The 12,299-nt window shown below is 40.0% G+C and overlaps 1 protein-coding gene across 1 annotated transcript in view; it reads left to right on the top strand.

Moving 5' to 3' along the window:
- MLLT3 (myeloid/lymphoid or mixed-lineage leukemia; translocated to, 3) overlaps window positions 1–12,299 on the top strand; it is a 92,064-nt gene that overhangs the window by 67,080 nt on the left and 12,685 nt on the right. Inside the window, exons 6-7 of the mRNA XM_015427772.1 lie at window positions 5,463–5,541; window positions 9,749–9,881. Coding sequence (XP_015283258.1) covers window positions 5,463–5,541; window positions 9,749–9,881 — 212 coding nt within the window. The remainder of the gene's footprint in view (window positions 1–5,462; window positions 5,542–9,748; window positions 9,882–12,299) is intronic.

The raw sequence follows: 12,299 nt of genomic DNA on the forward strand, positions 1-12,299 counted from the left end.
AAAAGAATCCTGCCTAAAATGGGAAGGTTAGGAGGATAGTGGGATTTGGCAATGCAATCTTTGAAATAAAATATCAAGATAAAGTATAAGGATTACAGCAGAAATTAAAAATAAAAACTAAAAATTAAAAGAATGCTCTGAGCCTAGGAAAATGTAAAATGGCTGAGCATTACAAGCTTTCTCCCCCGCCCCGGTCTACTCAGAGAGGCAGTGGCTCTCCAGTGTAATGTCCCTCTTTGGCTGTGGGTTCCCAGGTCAGAGTACTCACTCAGGCACCCGTTCTCAGGTACATTCAGCAGAGACAAGCTGGCTCCAAACATCAGCCCTTTATTTGCAAGGAGACAACTTCAGAGGCATACAAACACTGGAAACTGCAACTACTTGAGCTCCACTCCATTGAAATACATTGCAGGTCAAAAAAAGTTGCAGGGAAAATGTGGAATGGATTTTCCATGAATGCTTCTGGGCCCAGATAGACTACTCTAGGACTGGAATGACAGCCCCCAGAGTGGAATTCCATTCCAAAAACACAGCTGCTACTCTCAGGGACCATCATTTCAATCTGGGGGCTGTCATTCCAGTCCCACAGTAGTCTGTCTGGGCCCAGAGACTTTAAAGGAAAATCTATTCCACATTTTCTTTGCAACATTTTTTGTGCTTTAGCCCAGAGGAGCTTCCTGCTGGAGGAGAAACAGGTGAAGACAAGGCCCAGCCAGCTGGGGAGTTCAGCAGCCTCGGTCTCCTTCGGAAGGGTAAGGACAGGCAGGGGAGGGAGAGGGGGTGGTGAAGAGAGCCGCGGACCCTATCAAAGCCTTGGGTGGGCTGCTTTTGGCCCGCGGGCTGTAGGATTGACACCCCTGGTGTATGGTTTTAGAGAGGAAGGGTTTGGGTGCTTTTTCTCCATAAAAACAGTGAATTGTGTAAATTTTCTAGTTATTGTCTTTTACATTTGGCACTCTGGAAGAACTAACATTGTAATCATTAAGTATCCCATACCACGCGTCCCTGCTCTGGTAACTATCTCAGCTATCAGGCCAACTGGACCCAAATTTAGTTCCCACATCTGTTTGTTAACTCTAGTATTTGTATGCTAATTTGCTGCCATTCATAGGTTTTAACAACTGCTTTAATCCAATCTCAGCTATGCTTATTGCCCATTTACTTATGCATCTTGACTCTAACGAGCCCTTCCTGACAACTGTCCCCCCCCCCATCTACTTATATTCAAGACCTAGGAAAACTGTTTCAATGTATCTGAAGAAGTATGCATGCACACAAAAGCTTATACCCAGAATCAAACTCTGTTGGTCTTAAAGGTGCCACTGGACTCAAACTTTGCTCTGTTGCTTCAGACCAACACGACTACCTACCTGAATCTGTCTTTAGTACTGTTGTTCAAAGTGACATTAGCAGGCCCTGCCTGTAACATCATTAGGGCCCAACTGGATCAGTCTCGGCTTGGGGTGCTGGGGACTTGGTTCATTTCTGACTTGTGAAATAACTGAACTATTTTTCTTTTTAAAGGACAAACTAAGGAAATAGTTTGTAGCAACTTGAAATTAATTATAGCTTATATATATTCATAAAAAGGTTTCTGATTGCTTCCTTTTTCATGACAGAGGATTTATGATACAGTAGAAATTCAGTAGGTGAAGCCTTTCATGCCACCACATCTCCATTCCAGGAAAAGCTGTACTTGTTGAATTCTGTCTGCCATCTAACTCTAAAGCACAGGGATCAAACTAAGAAAAAAATAGTAATAATTCTAATAGTTTGTATGAACTATTGAAATTGACTTGCTAATGATTGCTAACATCAGCTGTTAATAAAGATTACTTGAAAAGCATTTGCATTATTATAAATTTCTGATTGTCACTATGTAGGACCAACATGAAGATAGGGAAGATACAAGTATGGGAGAAACAAATGGACCACAGTAAAAAGAAGGGTGGAGAAAGCAAAAGGTTTAAGTGAGCAACACAGGAGAAGCAGGGCCAAGAAAGAGAGATGAGACAAAGCGGACCACAATCAGGAGAGGGCAATGTACTTGGCCATCTACTTAGAGACTTCCATTAGTATAAATATATTTCTCTACATATTTCTGTGATATTTTGAGCTTCTTGCCAAACTGTTCTTATGTCTATTTTACACCTGTAGTTGCTTCTCTACTTTCTTCCCCTGCAACACTTTGCTTCTGATTCATTCAAACTTGAAAGGTTTGGCTGTGTTTGCAGCCTTTTATGTAATAAACGCCCCGGTCACACGGGTCGGATATCGCGGGGGGGAGGCGTGGCTGTTTGCCCTGGAGTGAACTACCGCGCAGCCGCCGGTTCAAACGTCCTGCTGACGTCCCATGGTTCGGGGGAGGTGCCGATCATACGTAAATCGTGCGGCGCGGCAAAGAAGCGGCGCGGCGGGGGTTGTGGGTTTTTTAACCGTACTGTGCGCATGCGCCGTTGGGTGCTTGTGCGCATCCCGTAGAGACTTGGGAAAAAACCCCTTTTTGTGATGGGACATGGGAGGGCGCGGATGCCACAAGCTACCACCGGAAACGTGATCAGACGCCCACCCTTGCCTCGCGGTTTCCGGAAACTAGTACCTCGGAGGTACTAGTTTTTTATGGCGCATCTTCGACAGGAAGCCTCGGGTTCGCCATGGGAGCTCTACACTTCCCAAATGTTGTGGTTTGATTGTGCCCGGAAAATCTGCCTATCTTCCGTCTCTATAGCATGGCTAATGCTCCGTGTGACCGCAGCCAAAGATCATTATCCTGTTCTTGATTCTGCATTTGCTTGGGTACTCTTAAGTGGATGGAGTCTGTACATGGTGGGAGAAGAGAGATGCTTCCCTGCCCTTTGGGTACATCTTTCCTGACTCTGTATCACTCTCCCATCCATACATTGTAGATAGCCGGTAAAAGTATCATAGTAATTGAGAATCCTTGCAAGCTTTGCCTTCCTGAAGATTATGTAGATTGGGCCCATTTTAATCATTTTTATATTGACCTTAATCTTAAAAAGGTTCAAAACATCATATATAACTCCATCCCTGTTTTTATTCTAACAATCCTGTTGTTTGGCTAAGTGATAGTAACTATCCTAAAGGTGAGCTTAATTTCAGAGTAAGGAACCAAATTCTAGGCCTCTTCTGTCCCATCTGGACTTATGTGCACAGAAATCTCTATCCCTATTTCACTGTGCGGTTATAAGGAACTCTCTGGGTCAAAGTAACACTGCATGTAGATTTTACATACTTGGAGAAGATTTTGGTACACATCAGAGCATACTATCTGTTTGCTCAGGATAAGTCCCACCAGCAGCCTACAAATATCATTCATCCAAGAGCAACAGATGTTTTCCAAAGCACTGTGAGAAAAAGATGTTTCATTAGCTTTCCTCACATTCTTTCAGTCTCTTTTTTGGGGGAGGATGATTTTGAGGAAAGGCTCCTAAAAGGCTGCTATCTCATTATGAAGGGCAGCAATAGATTGAATTATGACACAAGAGCAGTTGTTGAATTTATGGAAAATGAATACATGAAAAGTTCATGTTCGCCCTAAATTTTAGAAGCCAGGTATTGTTTCTGCTGTTTTAATCGGGGATTTGGTGTTTTATACCCTAGATAGTGCTTTTTAAATACCCTAGGTACTGCTTTGTTAAAATAGACAAAGACTGAGCAGTTTATTGAATTCCTACCAGCAATACTGAGGCATGCTTCTATTGCAACACCCAACAAGAAGTCCGTGTGGAGAACTTGGGATCTCAGCAGGGCTGAAATGCTCAGAACACAATAAAGATCTCCCCATAACCCTTAACTCTTATATTCCTGCTAAATTTAATTCTTTGCAGTCTTAAAGTTAATACAGGTATAGCTTTTTAACATCAGTGGGGCTCACGTGGAAGTCCCCCTCATTGCATTCAGTCCAAATGTACCTTTCCACAGTCAAGTGGCAAAAGCCTGTTGTGAATAGCACCTATTGCACTCACGTGGAAGGTCCCCCTCATTGCATTCAGTCCAAATGTGGTCAAAAGCCTGTTGTGAATAGCACCTATTGCCAGGTACCTGTGGTGTTGCCAAAAATCTTCCCTGGAACAGTTTTGTGCCTTTTAAATAAGGATTAACTGAACAAACAAACATACATACAGCACTGTTAATTTTTAACAGTTAAAATTAGCTAAAATTAAAAGTGTGTCCAGTACAGGAGGCAGGAGTGAAAGAGTGACAGCTGAACTAATGTACAGTTTTCTAGTACGCATGTTCATCATTTCCATTTTGAAGCAGAAAGGAAGCTGGACTCACTCTATACCTGACTGTGAGTTACATTTTTATATTACCAGTAAAGTCATCATGGGGCTGAAGATGTACTGAAATTCAGGTCATTGCAGCTTTTCTATTCAGTGATGTGCTGTGTTTGAAAGGGTAGGAAGCACCAGCTGTTGCTATCTGCCTAGCATTGTGTCTCTAGAGCATTACCACATGTAGTCAAAAAGACATATGCTAGATAAGTCGCTATATGAATAAGGCATTTCAGGCTCCTGTGGAAGGGGGAGTAGAGAAAGGAAGTTCTTGTGTACTTTTTAAAAAATGGAATCTTGATAATCCTTACTCTGAGAACTCCATGAGGATAATTGATTCAGACATCATCTGAGGTACAAAACTTGCAGAATTCCAGGTAGCCACAATGGAAAAACTGTAATTTGAGGAAAGCATTCTAAATTGGGCAGGTATGAAATGTGCAGTAGTTGCTTGCTATGGAAATGTATTTTGTGCACTTAAATTATGAATGTATCGTAGCATCTTATAAGGGAAAGTAGTTCATCATAATAGATATGTCCTCAGCATACAGGACTGTTATTGCTTAATACTGGTACAATGGCTTTGAATTACAGAAATTTTGAATTTTTTTGTGGACGAAACACATAAAAACCTTTCTTTAGAATGTATATTCTAAAATAGAGCCTAAATAGCCCAGACTAGCCTGATCTCACCAGAGCTTGGAAGTGAAGCAGGATCAGCCACAGTTAGTACTTGGATGGGAGACCACCGAGGGAGAGTGGAGTTGCTATGCAGAGGAAGCCAATGGCAAATGACCTTTGCTCATCTCTTGCCTTGAAAACCCCATGATTCTAGGGTCGCCAAGAGTCTGTTATAACTTGAGGGCACACAATGTCTACTTCTTTGTATATTCATTTGGAAAGCTTGCAACATGTCTGCAGACCCCTTTAGCACGCCTGAAATAAGGGGGCTCATTATCTCTGAAAGCTTACTGTGCTCTTTAATGCATGTAAGGGGATGAAAATGTTTTGTTTGCTGCAAGAATGGACAGTTCTGGGGTGATAGCATTTCAGAGTATTTTTTAACTTTGTAAAATAAATTGTAATGCCACGTTACTTTTTACAGCTAATTAATGCATTGACTTCCCTTTTTGTTCTGCTTACTGTCTCCCCACCCTCCTCCTCAAGTCTGAACAGCCTAGTCCTGCCAGTTCAAGCTCCAGCTCCAGCTCCAGTTTTACACCTTCTCAGAACAGTCGGCAACAAGGTACAAGTAACAAAAGAGAAATCGGCTATAGCATGAGAGTCAGGCAAATGGAACAGAAGGTGTTTCAGGGCTGCACTTTTCTTCTTGCCTTATAAATTCTTAAGTACTTGCGCTCTGTTCAAACATATAATTTTCGCAAGGTGGGTAAATGTTAAAGCCAAAAAGACTCATGAGTTTAGTCTGGTGAAATGAAGTCAAATAATTTTTAAGAACTTGTATGTAAGTAGATGGGGTGTGCATTCAGATCTACCCGAGACAAAAATAGCCGTATTGCTCTGCAGGAGAACAGCTAGATTCAACTCTGGTAGCACGTTAGAGACCACAAGATATTCAGGGTTTGAGCTTTTGAGAGTCAAAGCTCCATCAGATATCTATAAGGTGCTACAGAGTGGAATCTAGCTGTTCTAATGGATATCTGTTATCTTACTTGTGTTAATTTCATTAATGTGGTTCTTCCGTTAACATAAATAATGTTATTCAGAGTCCTACTAAGGTGTAGGTCTTCCATGATCAGTGATATGGTTCAATTATAATAATGAACCATGGTTTGTCGTTAGGAGAACAAGCCTGGGGCTTTTTGGCCTTGCACGTCTCTCCCCCTTACTCCTCTTCTTACGTGCAGCTCAATAACAAAACCCTTCAGTTTTCATGGCAAACATATTTTGTCATTACCTTTGAACCACAATCTCTGGTTTGTCCCCTAGACTAGGATTTTAGATCTTGGCTTTCAAGCTAAAATATTCCAAGGTTCATTCACATAATGAAGAAATGTGATTTCATTATTTCTAAATTGTCTCATACATTTGGAAATGTCATTGAGGTTGCTGTAGTGGAAAGCTCTTAGCATGTTGTGTTGCTGTAGCTTGATGAGTGAAAATTGTAGCTCAAGGTCATGTATGAGCTGGTTTTAAATAGTAAAAAGAATGCACAATAGTTGGATCCTACATCCTGTGAATAGAAGGAATTTGTAGAAACAGATCTGCCCTGCCATCATGCAACTGCCACCTGTCAACCCCAAAAATCCTCTGTTGAGGGTCAGGGGAACCTTTCTGAACAAAGTAGCATGTAAATTGGTAAAACATCCCCTTGGAATCAGTGATGTGGGTTTTGGAGGGAAAATATGAATTTGAATTTTTCCAGTGCTCTAAACAGAGCATGAGCTGATTTTGCATGTTTATTTGACTTACATTTAGTAAACAGTTTTTTTAAGTACTTCCTTATGCCCTAATAAAAATATTTGATCAGGGAAAAATACATTGTGGTTTAAATGCTATATTCAGACAAATTCAAAGGTTTCTGTGAAGTTATTTTTATTGGAAGAATACTTGTAAAATTTAAAATAAATAAATAAAGACAGTATAGCATGCATTTCCTTTACATTCTATACATTGGAGGTGGGGGGCGAAGGCACTGAAAACTGTTAATGCGCTAATTTGGGTGCAAGAATTTAGCATTAGTTACAGGGACTACTGAAATTCCTGTTCATTCTTGCAGGACCATGGCATTTTGTTTTGGAGAGCCTCCTGACTCTCAGCATCAGTTCTCAGGAGACATCTGGGGGAATGGTATGGTAGGGGAGATCATCTGCTTCCTCAAAGCCCTTCTATTTTTAGGAATTAGGATGAAGCGCCATGTTTTTCTAAAACAAAGCCATGCAACAGTGGCTTACTTCCTTCAGACAGAATATCCTGCAAACACTTTTATCTCCACTGCTAGTAGTACAAAACTGTTGTCAGTCATCAGTCTTAAACTAGCAAAAAAAAAGTATCAGTAAACTCCAGAGCATAATGCCTCTTTCAGGTTCCGAGTATTAATTTCAGAAGACTTCAGCAAATGATTTCTTAGACTTTATTGACTTTGGCTTTGCAGTAAATCACTTTTCAGTTTTGAAAGTCAGAATTTATTTCTGCCAAGAGGCCCTGCCCTAAATGGTTTACATATAAATAGTTGAGAGAGTTCCTGTTGGACCATTTTTATGGGATTGCATCAAATAGCACAGTGTGTATATTCTTAACCAGCTGCTTTAAATGCAGGAAATATTAAAACAGATCTTGAAGTCCCTTCCCAAATGTATGTCACTCTGTTTTGTAGAGGTATTAAGTTTCTCAAATGTATATATTTTTTCTTCTGTAGTTATTCTAAGGAGCCCACCCCTAATGCTTTCTTTGTCAGCAGATCACTGCTTAGGAGGGAGCGTATCAAAATCTATAAAGCAGTTACAGCTGTGCAACTATAAAGAGCAGTGTCAGAAGCCATTGCATCAGCACTGTCCCATCAGTTTTGCAGGCAGATATGCAGGTACAAGTAAGTGCCTGGAGTCAGGGCACCAGTTAAGTTAAATCACCTTTATTGTGTGTGGAAAATATGACTGTGGTGTATGTTCATGAGATCATGGAAACAGAGTTGTCAGGGATCTTTTAAAACATACCTAAGATCCTGTATTCTGGCAGGGAACAATTATTCCAGTGTGTTGTGTTAACTTCGCATTAGCGGTATAAGAACTTGCTTAGAATCTTTAAAACAAGGATTTGTGACTGTATGAGATCTTAATATCAAAGTGCCATTTTAAAAAGGCAGTGTTGTATAGTGATCACAGACTGGAACCCAGGAGACCAGGTTCAAATCTCCATGTTACCCTGAAGCACACTGTGTGCACTTGTTCCAGTCATATTTTCTTGGTCTAATCTACCTCACAAAGTTGTGACGATAAAATGGAAGGGGGGAGCAGGTTTGCCACGGAAGGGATAAAAATGCAACAGCTAGATATACAGAATACCTGCATTTATAACATCAGAAATACAGACCAGCTCTTTAGGAAAAATAATTTAAATTTGGTAGCGCTAATACAGGTGTCCTATATTAAATACCCCCTCTAAAAAAAAAGGGATTAGATTTGGGGGGGGGGGATACCTCATTGCCATTAACTCTGTGGGTGGGATTTTTTAAGTCAGTGCCTGAACCATATTTCTCTCTCTGCATAATACTGAAATAATGACCACTAAGTGATATATTATGGGAGTGAATGAAAGGACTCATTACTTGTTTTAAATAACAGCAATGATTAGCAATAATTTGATTTCTAATAAATCTGGATTTATTCACTGACTATATCCCCCTAACCTTGAAGCAATTATATATTTGTTGTGATTTGGTTCAGCTTCTGGGTATATGCAATCATCATTTTTTGTTCTGTCACCATATTTAACAACTTACAATGATTGTGTTTTCTCACAACTGTTCAGAGGCTAATAATGTAGCTCAAATTGTACAACTGCTTACTCAATGCTGCTTTTATGTTTATTTTCATAACCTCTTTATTTTCAGATCTGGGTTTAAAACAAAACAAAACAAAAGTAGTGAAGTCTGAGCCCCCCCCTGCCCCCGCAGTCTCCACAAGATAAATTTTTGCAAAGAGCTACTGTTTCTGTTACCTACTCTGCATTTTTTTGAGTAGATGTATGGAAGCAAGTTAAAAAGCTAAATTATTATAAACCTGATCTTAAAACCATTTTTTATGCAACTTTATTGAAGAAGCTGGTGTAGCCTTTCTCTTCAGTTCCGGGATAAAGATGGGTCTGTTACTGGCACTGACACACTTTATACATATGAGCACTAGCAGAGAGCTTGCTTGACCTGACATTGACCTTAGAATAAAGAGGACAGCTAAACCTAAGTAGATCAAAAACAGGCAGACAAAGAATGCCTTGGCCAGAGCAAGTTCCAATCACAGTGATTTATTAGACGATGACTTTCAGTACATGGATTAACCTAACAAAATGTACTATTACTAGTAGCCTCTTTTAGATCTTTTCAGGTATAGACTATCCTCTGAATTATTTTTTAATTTAAAAAAGAGCTTTTGCATTTTTAAGTTGTATTTTGTTGCACGAGAAGCTAACTGCCTTTTTTCTTAACATTCCAAGGAGCTAATTCTGCAAACAGTCAAAACACAAGTCCCTTTGTTGACAGAAATAATCCCATTTTAAGTCAACTGGTTTCTGAATAAATTGACTTTTGTTTAAGCATTTGCTACATAAGCCCCATGAGTATTAGGTCTTTTGTTCAATGCCCAAGTCGTCCTTCATCTACCACCCCCCTTCCTTAAAACTGTGTTAGAACTTGTTTTGCTTATAAAGCCAAACAATAGGTAGACCTGTATTTGAATCCCTGTTGTTGATTTGTGTTCCGTTTTGTTTTTGTTCGCTAGGTCCTCTGAGGTCTATAATGAAAGATCTGCATTCTGATGATAATGAAGATGAATCTGATGAAGCAGATGAGAATGACAACGACTCTGAGATCGAGAGACCTGTAAATACTCATGGAGGAAGCAGGGGACGCAGGTGAGGCTTTTGAGGGGGGGGGAAGCAAGCTGACGGAAAACTAAGAGCAGAAACAATTCTGCTTCTAGGTGCAGGAAGGCTGAGTGGAAACAAAAGTACATGTAGGAAGAGAACAAGCAAAATATCGGGAAATGTGGTAGGACAGGAGAAAATCAGGGGCCAGTGCTGAAAGCAGACTCTGTATAGGAGAAGAAAGCACAAAAACCCCTGTGAGCGTAACATTGAGACAGAGCATTTTATTTTGATCTTTGCTGTATTTTGTTGTTTTACATTGTATTTTACTTTTTACCATTTTGTAAATTAGTCTACAAATAAACTAAATTAAGCTTGTTTTTAAAGCTTCTGCTTTATGTTTGCTTCACAACATACAGTAATACAGGAAGCTTCTCTGGACTCCTGCCTTTGGGCCTTTTTCACACGGGACCGTAAAAAGCACATTTGGCCAAGTCCTGTGCTGTTTGTGTCAAATGTGGGATCGAGTGCAAAACAGAAAGTTGATATACTTTGAGCAATATAGATTTTTTTACAGATAGATATACAGCAAAGCTAATTCAGATACTGTTCTTGTCTGTCCTCTGGAGCCAATTGCCAGTTGCCATTTCAGATGGACTGTTTACATTGTGGAAGAGGCATGGGAAGAAAGGGTACACACTGGCTCATTCAGCAACCTTTCTTCGGTCTTCAAATCAGCTATATGGTGCTTTTAATTAGCTGTTTTTAAGAATCACAAGAGGTCTTAATCACAGCTGTCATGTTCTATCTAGTCTGGCCCTACATTTATATCATGCGTAATTATCTTTTTGTAATTAGTCACCTGATTTTAGGAGCAGACCGTGTAAAACAAAACACACACACACACACAAAAGGACATATAGACGAGCACCCATGAGAAACAAAAAGAAAACAGCAATCATGAACCAAAATTTCCACATAACTGAAAAAGAGATATTCCTTACCTGTGGCACAGACATTTGCATCTATATAGATTTTAGTACCAGTGAGTTGAATGTGGCAAACAAGTAAAAGTAAGCACGTCCATATGTGTATGTGATTACCCTTGAGATAACTAGTAATTGGAAATATTTTTAACTAGTACAGAATAAAAGATTTACAATTTATACTAGAGTTAAAAACAAGCTTTTCTTGCATTTATTCTAATAAATTTATATATTGTTTTAAGCATCTTGAGAATCGGGTTAATGGTGGGGATCTTCTAGATGCTGTTGTACTCGGGAAAGCAAGAACATAAAATTAAAAGTGAAGTTCATCTGTACCGTGTTTATGGATGCATTATGTACAGTATTAATTCTCATCACAGCTACACAGCTACCAAGCCCGTTTTGGGATTTGTATAATTTAAGCTGTTCTAGTGGTAATCTTTTCCAGCAGTGTTTTTATTTAGCATGTACTCTTTCTGGCATTAAAGAGTTGTGTCAAACCATGGGAGGTGTTGATGATTAAAGGGAAATAAAAAAACCTAATCTAATTTTGCTTTGCTGTATCTTTGTTCAAAAACTCTTAGCCTTTTTTGTTTTCAGACCTTTCTCTCTAGGGGTCTGTGTGTATGTTAGACGTGGGTCCTGTGTGAAGAAGCTCGTATCCCAGTCCTGACTCAGAGATGCATTAAAATAGCCTCTTGCTTTCTGCCATTGCAGGAACTTCTACCATAGATTTTAACACCTGACTAGGTAAAGTGGCCAGACCTGGACTTAGACCACCACACTTGTGTTTTAAGAATCCTTTGCCAGTGGCAGAGCTCCATTGCAAAGTTGGAATGAAAGCAGGGATTTGGCAGAATAATCAGAGGAAGGTTTATTGAGAGGAACCAAGTGGTCACTGTAATATTAAAGTACATTACAGCACCAAAATACTGAGGAGCCCTTACGTAGCTATACCCCAGTCCCAGTGCTCAGACAGTATTTACCCATACTTTGTATCACGTATGTCAGGGAGAGACAGATTAAAGGGGACAACAAGGTGGGTGGAAGGAGATAGTACCTATCCTTTTCTGCAGAGGGATGTCATCTGAGAGGACGTAGATATGTGCAGGCACATGATGATCCAAGTAGACCTCAGACCAACACCATCTTGGAAAGTAGGAGTTCTAAGACCAGTTGCTTGGCAAAGGTGCCAAAAGGAAATTCAGGCAGCATTTCAGGCATTAATCCAAATGAGGTCCAAGGAGCAGATCTTGTGAGAAAGGACAGGGGAAGTGATTTCAAAGCTGAGTGTGCGTTTGAATCTTTTTATATAGGCTGGGGAATAACAGGCAAAGTGTTGGCTTTCATGGGGATGGAAGGAGACAGGGTTAACAGAAGTAAGCCTCTGGATTGGTCAGAATGAGAAAGGGGGGGGGAAGGCTTGTGGAAGTGTGTTTCAAAGGGATTTTTAAAGCCAAAGGCTTTCCAAATAAGAGAG

This window comes from Gekko japonicus, unplaced genomic scaffold (assembly GCF_001447785.1).
Source record: "Gekko japonicus isolate JY-2015 unplaced genomic scaffold, Gekko_japonicus_V1.1 scaffold487, whole genome shotgun sequence".
Classification (NCBI taxonomy): Eukaryota; Metazoa; Chordata; class Lepidosauria; order Squamata; family Gekkonidae; genus Gekko; species Gekko japonicus.